Source organism: Pristiophorus japonicus, unplaced genomic scaffold (assembly GCF_044704955.1).
Source record: "Pristiophorus japonicus isolate sPriJap1 unplaced genomic scaffold, sPriJap1.hap1 HAP1_SCAFFOLD_472, whole genome shotgun sequence".
Taxonomy (NCBI): domain Eukaryota; kingdom Metazoa; phylum Chordata; class Chondrichthyes; family Pristiophoridae; genus Pristiophorus; species Pristiophorus japonicus.
The window spans coordinates 202895-213561 of record NW_027254377.1 but is presented as its reverse complement, the minus strand read 5'-3'; the positions used below and the strand labels follow the sequence as shown (position 1 = coordinate 213561).

At 43.6% G+C, this 10667-nt stretch overlaps 1 protein-coding gene across 1 annotated transcript; it reads right to left on the bottom strand.

Moving 5' to 3' along the window:
• Positions 1 to 262: 262 nt before the first annotated feature.
• LOC139252635 (probable G-protein coupled receptor 139) lies at positions 263 to 4260 on the bottom strand. The gene is made up of 2 exons (XM_070873442.1): positions 4164 to 4260; positions 263 to 1158 (listed from the first exon to the last, which is right to left on the bottom strand). Exons 1-2 carry the CDS (start codon positions 4258 to 4260, stop codon positions 263 to 265), a joined length of 993 nt encoding a protein of 330 aa, XP_070729543.1.
• Between the last annotated feature and the right edge of the window lie 6407 nt (positions 4261 to 10667).

The window sequence follows — 10667 nt, the reverse complement described above, 5'->3', positions numbered from 1 at the left end:
ATAATGGCACAAGGCTCCCATTGCCAATATACCCCTGGATACCGAGCTCAGCCCCTGACTGTCTGAGGCATCAATCCGCTCTTGGGTAACGTGCTGCCCTGGGGGAACACATGTGTGCAAGGACCCTACTATGATATTAACTTACTGTTAAGATTCAAACAGCTTGAGATATGTTTCATAAAATATAAATTACATAAAGCCGACAGTGAAATTAACAGAATATGACATAACAATATATGATATGAGAAAATATGAAACCTTCTCATCGAATTAACTTGAGCATCATTGTGAAAGGACATGTGACGACATTCATCAAATCCTCTCTGAATTTCCTCTGGGTCACTGCGTAAATAAAAGTGTTCGTGCAGCAACTCAGGAGCTGGAGCATGAAGCTGATTTCCGATACAAATGTGGGCAGAGAAACAGAGTATCCCAAGTAATCCAATCGTCTCAATATAGAACAGACCATGAACACCACCCATAACAGTATGAAATTCCCCGATATAACAAACAGTACAATCATCGATTTCCTTCGGTTCTCCATCTCTGGGTCACTGGGGCTCTCGCCACTGCTCCGACCCCGGAGTCTGCTGCGGGCTCTGCTGGACACTAAAATGTGTCTGACCGTTAAAGCATTGAACAGTAGAATCAAAATAAATGGAATAAAAGGTGTTAAAATGTAATGCATTAATTCAACGATAGTCCAGACCAGCGAACGAGATACACCAATTGTCACGCGGCAAAACCATGGAGTGTTGGACAGCCAATATTCACTTGTATACAGAAAATACCAGAAAATGTTCCTCAGACAGCTCAGCACTGTCACTGTTCCTAGAACCACAGTCGCTGTTTGCTCCGTGCAATATTTAAATTTCAGCTTCTGGCAACAAATGGCCACAAATCGATCGAAGGTGAAAGTGACCGTGAACCAGACAGAACAATCTGTGGCTACATAAAGCAGGATAGCATGGATATTACACATTCTAACGTGCAACAGAAAAAGAAATTGATCCCGATAAACAATAGGAATCTGCCTCAGTATCAGATCGATGATCATGACCAGTAGATCCACCGCTGCCATGGCCACCAGGTAGTGAGTGACACATTTGGAGAGACCACACTTTCCCCGAGACAGGCTCACAATCGTCACCACATTAACTGTGAGCAAGAGGAAAATAGGGACATTATTCACAAACAGCGGATACATACAGTAGTTTGCTGTGTTTCCAAAGACATGACGGAGTCGGATCTATAACAGGGATAATATCGTTCTTCACAATAACATGAGATGCCCCAAGAATTTTGCTGCTTGGCATTTCATCAAGTGATGGAACCATTTCATATTATCGGTGATGAAGATACGTGGAGATTTGTCATTAGAGGAATCGGTAAATTATCGCAAAATACGAGACACAATGGGACCAAATGAAACACGGTTCAAACCAGAACCTGATTTTAGAACGAACACTAAAATAATAATCTCATTAGGGGAGTTTAGAGAGAAAATGGAAACATATGCAAGTCCCGGGCTAGGGCAGGGCGATCCTTAGAGGAGGTTTGTCACGGTGGCCTAGGGGAAGGAAGCAAAGTGGCAGAGGCAGCTGATTGGATGGTCTCAATCTTAGAGACAAAGAAGTGCATGAGCTCCTAATATTGTTGTGGGAGGTGAGGGTGAAGGAGACTGGGGAGAGGGTTTAAGAAGACGGTTCGCGGTAGAGAATGGAAGCTGGGTTTCTCTTTGCATTCCAGAATGATTCTGGAGTAGGGAGCAATTTTGTCAGACAGGAGCAGGACCCAATAATATATTATGTGGGCCAGCCAGATCTGGCTGTGAATGGCTAAACCAGTTGTCCGCCATATCCGTTTAAGTCTGTGTCTCTTGGACTTAAGGGAGTGAAGTTGGGTACTGTACCAGGGGAAACAGCCAGTGTGAGAGAGAGACTGATTGTTTTAATCAGGACTGGGCCAACAAATGTGGTGGTGAGGGTGTGGTTGAGCAGATCGGTAGCTGCAGAGATATCGTGGTGAATGGAGGGCCGAAGGCTGGACAGTTGGGATCTCGTAAGTGCAGTTGTAAGAGAGTCGGGAGAGAGAGTTTTCCAGGGCGGACACAGAAGGACGTAGGGTTGGTGTGGGGCTAGGGGAAATACACATATACTCTCTCCTGGAAAAGTAATTTCTGTAGCATATTTATCTAAATTGCCTCTGAATGAGTCAACTCTCACTGCTTCCACCATCTCCCGAGCGAGCCTGTCCAGTATACATTTAAAATCACAACTAGTTTACCAGACAATTTCTGAATTACGTTGCAGGTTACAGTTGGAACAATGCTGCTCTTACTGTAAATAGTGGAATAATATGATTCAAACTATAATCGCCCAGATTTTGCGGTCAGTGCTCACCGCTGACCTCGAACAATGCTGCCCACAAAGATCCAGTGATTCCTGTGGCATCAATATCACCCCGCTGATAGTAACTTGCATTTGAGGGCAAGTATAGGGGATCTCCAGACTCCAGCAACAGTGATGTCATGAAGCTGGCTCAGCAGCCAATCACATTGAACAATTCACAGATTGCAAATTCGGAAGTAAAATGCGCTGATTATCCTTCACTTTTTAATTGTGTTACAGAGAGCGAAATAAAGATTGGAACATACATGGGAATAATGTAGAAACTGAAATAATATAAGGAAACATGTTTTTTAAGTTATAAATAACATGGAATTTTTATCATTGTGGAAGATTTTGACATAACGTCGGTATAAAATTAAATGTTTAGTGCCAGGACGACGGTTCAGCAGTAATTAGAATGTAATACACCATCAAAAACACAGTTACGTCTCTTTCAACAAGGCTTGACTATTTCCGGGGCTTTTAAGAGAGATATAACAGGCATAAAAGTTTAAGTTATTTCAGCGAGTTGAATTGATTGCCGGCTGTGGGGAGTTTAACAGCGAGTCCTGGGGAGGAACAGGGAATGACTGGCAGCAACTCCTGGATTTCCGCCTGTAACTGCGCATGTGCTTACTCCGGACATTGCTCTCAGATTCACAGTTGTAATGATGGCAAATGCTGAGAGCAAATCCCAGGCCATTACTCCAAAACTGGGTTTCAGAAGCGAGAATCGTAAAATCATAGTATAGTAGAGAACAGGAGGCCAATCGATGCATCGAATCTGTGCCAGCAACTATTTCCATTCTATTCAAACACTGTGACTCTTGGTCTTTTCCTCAAGTGGTGTGAGTGCACTCGGCTTTTAATTCATATAATGAATAAATCACAATCCAACAACGAATGGTGTCACTAACAAAACACTATGCTGCAATGACTATACATTCAATCAGTGATATGATGAACTGTATCAGGCAGGCACGGGATTCAATTGATAATGCAGATTCAGTCTCAGTAATCAAGCCATTAAATGTGCTGCATAATAATAAACTGGGATCAAAATTAGAACTGTAATTTAACTATTCAGAAACAGTGACATAACTTAAAACGGGAAATGATGGAAAGTGCGGCAGCTGAATCAGATTGTATTATCAATGCTTCTGTCAGTTAACTGTTCTGACTGATTTGTACAACGAAATAATCAACTGTATAATGCAGAAATTCCTAAATTTTGTGAGGTCATGAAACAATTTCTCAGCCGAAACTCAGACTCACAATTTAGAGCAAAGTGTCCCCTTTAAAGTGAGAGAATAAGTAATATGGCTGGTCCCATCGCCTGACATAACGGTCAGATCTAAATAACACTGCTGAAATGGAACTAATAATGGCAAATGAAAGACACAGCAATCATTGAACTGCTAGCAATGAATGGGAGTTCACATCAGTGCAGCATGGACCATAATCAAACACACACAGGAGCGATTCACAAAACAACGGAGAGGCAGGAGAAAGGAAGGAGGTCACAGAGAAAGACAGGTAAACAGAGAGAAAGAATGAATGAATGAATGAATGAATGAATGAATTGCCGGAGTGCAGCACCTTTCATGACCACAGGATGCCCCAAAGTATTTTCAGACATCGATGTCTTTTTGAAGTTTATTCGTTGCTATACTGCAAGGAAAGTAATTGAATAAAAAGCTGGACACAGGGACGAAGAAGCCACTTACTGTTAATCTCGGGTTATTGAAATACCGGCTGAAAGCAAGAACTTACCAGGGACACCGACAGCAGCCAGCAGAGGATAGTAAATCTTTTGGACATCAAAAATTGCCCATAGAATCCGGAGCTTGATGAGAAAACCAAGAGACATTTTCCCTTGCGATTAGAATCGATGAATCGATGGTTGGTATTAACGCTGGGAGCAATTCACCGATTGAGACAATGAGAAGATTCCCCTTATTTATAGGCGAGAGAATCCATCCAGTTATAATACTGGGAATGGTAGAATCATAGAAAGTTACAGCACAGAGAGCCGCCATTGGGCTCACCGTGTCTGTTTGAGCTGAAAAGGAGCTCTCCAGCCTAATCCCACTTTCGAGCTCTTGGTCCGTAGCCGTGTAGGTGACAGCACTTCACGTGTATAACCAAACACTTTGTAAATACAATGCGGCTTTCTGCATTTACTACCATTCAAGCAGTGACCTCCAAACACACACTAGTGTTTGGGTTCAGAAATGTTCTTCACTAATCCCCTCTAATCCTTCAAATCTTTATTTAATTCTATCCCGCTTGGTTATTTCCATCTCTGCTGAGAGATTTTGCTCTTTCCTACCCCACTCTATCTAGGCTCCACATCATTTCATGCACCGCAATCAAATCTCCCCTCCACATTCTCTGTTCCACAGTAAATAACCGCAGGCTATCCAATCTTGTCTCATGGCTAAAATTGTCCAGTCCTGGCAACATCCTCGTGAATCTCCCTTGCACCCTCTGCAGTTCAATTAACATTTCCTGTGATTTGGTGACCAGAACAGTGCTCAGTACTCCAGCTTTGGCCTAACTACTGTTTTAAACATTTCAAGCATAATCTCCTTGCTCTTATGTTCTCGGCCTCGGCTAATAAAGGAAAATAACCCGTATGTCTTCAAAGCTATCTTATCTACTGGTCCTTCTACCTTCAGGGATCTGTGGCCATACATTCTGTGGACAAGGTCCCTATGATCCTCTACCACTTATTGTGTATTGCAGTGCCTTGATGGCCCTCCCCAGTTGATTACCTTACACTTCTCCTGACTCAATTCCAGTTGTCACTTTTCTGTCCACCTGACCAGGCCATTGATTTTAGACCACCAAAGTGGATAACCTCACATTTATCTACCTTACACCACATCCACTGGTTCTCCCTTGTCCACTCTACTGGGTACATCCTCAAAAAATTCTAGAAGATTTGTCAAGCATGATTCCCTTTCATAAATCCATGCTGACTTGGACCGATCCTGTCACTGCTTTCCAAATGCGCTGTTGTTACATCTTTAATAATTGATTAGAAATATAGAAACATAGAACTTAGGTGCAGAAACAGGCCATTCATCCCTTCAAGCCTGCATCGCCATTCAATAAGATTATGGCTGATCATTCAACCTCAGTACCCCTTTCCTGCTTTCTCTCCATATCCATTGATCCATTTGGCCATAAGGGCTATATCTAACTCCCTTTTGAATATATCTAATGAACTGGCCTCAACAACTTTCTGCGGTAGAGAATTCCATAGGTTAATGACTCTCTGAGTGAAGAAGTTTCTCCTCATCTCGATCCTAAATGGCTTACCCCTTATTCTTAGACTGTGTCCCCTGGTTCTCGAACTCCCCAGCAATGGGAACATTCTTCCTCCTCTAACCTGTCCAATCCCGTCAGAATTTTATATGTTTCTATGAGATCCCCTCTCATTCTTCTAAACTCCAGTGGATACAAGCCCAGTTGATCCAGTCTCTCCTCATATGTCAGTCCTGCCATCCCAGGAATCAGTCTGGTGAATCTTCACTGTACTCACTCAATAGGAAGAACGTCCTTCCACAGATTAGGAGACCAAAACTGAACACAATATTCCAGGTGTGGCCTCACCAACGCTCTGTACAAGTGCAGTAAGACTTCCCTGCTCCTATACTCAAATCCTCTAGCTATGAAGGCCAACATGCCATTTGCCTTCTTCATCGCCTGATGTATCTGCATGCCAAACTTCAATCATTGATGTACCATGACACCCAGGTCTCATTGCACCTCCCCTTTTCTTAATCTGTCACCATTCAGCTAATATTCTGTCTTCCTGTTTTCGCGACCAAAGTGGATAACCTCACATTTATCCACATTATACTGCATCTGCCATGCATTTGCACACTCACCTAACCTCTCCAAATCACCCTGCAGCCTCTTAGCATCCTCCTCACAACTCACACTGCCATCCAGCTTAGTGTCATCTGCAAACTTGGAGATATTACATTCAATTCCTTCATTGATGTATATCATCTAAATCATTGATGTATATTGTCAATAGATGGGGTCCCAGCACAGAACCCTGTGGCACCCCACTGGTCATTCAGCCATTCTGAAAAGAACCCGTTTATTCCGACTCTCTGCTTCCTGTCTGCCAACCAGTTCTCTAGCCACGTCAATATATTACCCCCAATACCACGTGCTTTAATTTTGCACACTAATCTCTTGTGTGGGACCTTGTCAAAAGACTTTTGAAAGTCCAGATACACCACATTCACTGGTTCTCCCTTGTCCACTCAACTAGTTACATCCTCAAAAAATTCTAGAAGATTTGTCAATCAAGATTTCCCTTTCATAAATCAATGCTGACTTGAACCGATCTTGTCACTGCTTTCCAAACGCGTTGCTATTTCATCTTTAATAATTGATTCCAACATTTTTCCCACCACCGACGTAACCGGTCTATAATTCCCTGTTTTCTCTCTCCCTCGTTTTTTAAAAAGTGGTGTTACATTAGCTACCCTCCAGTCCATAGGAACTGATCCAGAGTTAATAGAATGTTGAAAAATGATCACCAATGCATCCACTATTTCTAGGGCCATTTCCTTAAGTACTCTGGGATGCAGCCTATCAGGCCCTGGGGATTTATTCGCCTTCTGTCCCATCAATTTCCCGAACACAATTTCCTGACTTATAAGGATTTCCTTCATTTCCTCCTTTTCGCCAGACCCTCGAACCTTTAGTATTTCCGGAAGGTTATTTGTATCTTCCTTAGTGAAGACAAATCCAAAGTATTTGTTCAACTGGTCTGCCATTTCTTTGTTCCCCAGTATAAATTCACCTGATTCTGACTGCTAAGGACCGACGTTGGTCTTTACTAATCTTTTTCTCTTCACATATCTATAGAAGCTTTTGCAGTCAGTTTTTATGTTCCCTGCAAGCTTCCCCTCATACTTTATTTTCCCCTCCTAATTAGACCCTTTGTCCTCCTCTGCTGAACTCTAAATTTCTCCCAGTCCTCAGGTTTGCTGCTTTTCCTGGCCAATTTATATGCCTCTTCCTTGGTTTTAATATTGTCCCTAATTTCCCTTGTTAGCCACGGTTGAGTCACCTTCGCTTTTTTATTTTTACTCGAGGCAGGGATGGACAATTGTTCAAGTTCATCCATGAAATCTATAAATGTCTGCCATTGCCTAACCACCGTCAACCCTTTAAGTCTCATTTGCCAGTCTATCCTAGCCAATTCACGTCTCATACCATCGAAGTTACCTTTCCTTAAGTTCAGAATCCTAGTCTCTCAAATAACACTGTCACTCTCCATCTTAATAAAGAATTCTACCATATTACGGTCACTCTTCCCCAGAGGGCCTCGCACAACAAGGTTGCTAATTAGTCCTCTCTCATTACACAACACCCAGATAAGGATGGCCAGCTCTCTAGTTGGTTCCTCGACATATTGGTCGAGAAAGCCATCCCAAATACACTCCAGGAAATCCTCCTCCACTGCATTGCTCCAGCTTGGTTAGCCCAATCTATATGCAGAATTAAGTCACCCATGATAACTGCTGTACCTTTATTGCACACATCCCTTATTTCTTGTTTGATGCCATACCCAACCTCACTACTACTGTTTGGTGGTCTGTACACAACTCCCACTAACGTTTTCTGCCCTTTGGTATTCCACAGCTCTACCCATAAAGATGCCACATCATCCAAGCTAATGTCCTTCCTTACTATTGCGTTAATCTCCTCTTTAACCAGCAACGCTACCCCACCTCCTTTTCCTTTCTGTCTATCCTTCCTGAATGTTGAAAACCCCTGGATGTTGAGTTCCCAGCCTTGGTCACTGTTGTAGGAGGTAGGCACCTTTAGAATATACCAGAACACTAGGCATTAGGCACCTGCTAGATATATCTAAACGCATATAAGTTTAAAGAGGCCACACATAAAATGGCTGCCCAGGCATGATGGGAAATCAGGTAGTCAAGCTGTGAACTGTTGAATGTTCAATGACCGAGCAATAACCCTGTGAGGCCCACCATAGGAATGCCTTGGATGCAGGAAGAAAGAGATTCCCCAGGAAGAAAGATAAGAGGGAAACAATCTCCTGTAAACAAGGTTATAAACCAATTATTTCTCCCAGATGAAAGAACTAGGGAGAGAACCTATCTCCTGTAGTAAAGTCATCAATCAGCCCAAGCTGACAATAATCGAACATATGGTTCCCGAGACACTAGGGGAATTCTATTGGGTTAAAAGAACCTATATGTAATCTATAATCATTGTGATTGGCTTGTGTCCAGCCGTGATGGGCTGTGTAGCTGTAGTAAACTGTTTGTAACTGTTGTGAAACATATAAAGGTGCATGTAACCCTTTGTTCTGTGGAGAGAAACCTGGATACAGTCCTGAGATTTTCCTGCCCGCTAAGCGTAATAAAGGCCGCGACGGCGTTGGAACCGACTCTGAGTGTTGAGTGATTCTTCCCAGAAAACACTAACGCTAACAGTCACCCTGGAGCCATGTCTCCGTAATCCCAATTATATCATATTCATTAATAGCTGCCTGCGCAGTTAATTCATCCACCTTATTCCGAATACTCCTTGCGTTGAGGCACACAGCCTTCAGGCTTGTCTTTTTATCACACTTGTTCCCTTTAGACTTTTGCTGTAATGTGGCCTTTTTTGATTTTTGCCTTGGGTTTCTCTGCCCTCCACTTTTACTATTCTTCTTTCTATCTTTTGCTTCTACCCCCATTCTACTTCCCTCTGTCTCCCTGCATAGGTTGCATCCCCCTGCCATATTAGTTTAACCCCTCCCCAACAGCAATCACTCCCCCTTGAACATTGATTCCGGTCCTGACCAGGTGCAGACTGTCCGGATTGTATTGGTCCCACCTCCACCAGAACTGGTTCCAATGTCCCAGGAATTTGAATCCCTCTCTCTTGCACCACTCCTCAAGCCACGTATTCATCTTAGCTATCCTTCTAGTTCTACTCTGATTGCACGTGGCACTGGCAGCAATCCAAAGATTACTATCTTTGAAGTCCTACTTTTTAATTTAACTCCGATATCCCTAAACTGAGCTTGTAGGACCTCATCCCGTTTTTTGCCTATAACGTGGGTACCTTTCTGCACCATGACAACTGTCTGTTCACCCTCCCCATCCAGAATGCCCTGCAGCCGCTCTGAGACATCCTTGACCCTTGAACCAGGAAGGCAACATACCATCCTGGAGTCTCGGTTGCGACCGCAGAAATGCCTATCTATCCCCCTTACAATAGAATCCCCCACCACTATAGCTCTCCCAATCTTTTTCCTGCCCTCCTGTGCAGCAGAGCCAATCACAGTGCCATGAACTTGGCTGCTGCTATCTTCCCCTGATGAGCCATCTCCCCCAACAATATCTAAAGCGGTATATCTGGTTTGGAGGGAGATGACCACAGGGGACTCCTGCACTACCTTCCTACTCCTGTTCTGCCTGTTGGTCACCCATCCCCTATCTGCCTTTGTAACCTTCACCTGCGGTGTGACCAACTCACTGAACATGCTATCCATGACATCCTCAGCATCGCGCATGCTCCAGAGTGAATCCATGTGCAGCTCCAGTGCCATCATTCAGTTTAACAGGAGCTGCAGCTGGATACACCTGCTGCACGCATAGTCATCAGGGACACTGGAAGCGTCCCTGATTTCCCACATGGCACAGGAGGAGCATGGCGTGGGTCTGGGCTCTCCTGCCATGAAGTAACCCTTAAAATAACCTAATTTGGCAACAATGCCCAAGGTTTCTTACTGACAAGACAATGAAAAAAGAAAAACTACTCACCAATCAACCAGCCAATCACTTACACTCTTGCTGTGACATCACACTTTGTTTTCTTTTCCTCCCAGGTTGGGGAGTCAGCACTGGTGGGGAAAACAAGACAAAGCAACACCTCCTGCTCCCACTTGTCCAAACTGTCCCACTTACCAAACTCTTACCTTTGCACTCTGAGCTGCTGCTGCACTCCGAGTAAGGAAGTCTTGCTACAATTATACAGGGCCCTGGTGAGACCACAGCTGGAGTACTGCGCACAGTTTTGGTCTCCTTATCTGAGGAAGGATACACTTGCCTTGGAGGTGGTACAACGGAGGTTCACCAGATTGATTTCTGGGATGAGAGGACTGTCCGATGGTGAGAGATTGTGCAGAATATGCCGATACTCTCTGGAGTTTGGAAGAATGAGAGGTGATCTCATTGAAACGTATAATATTCTGAAGGGGATTGACAGGGAAGCTTCTGAGAA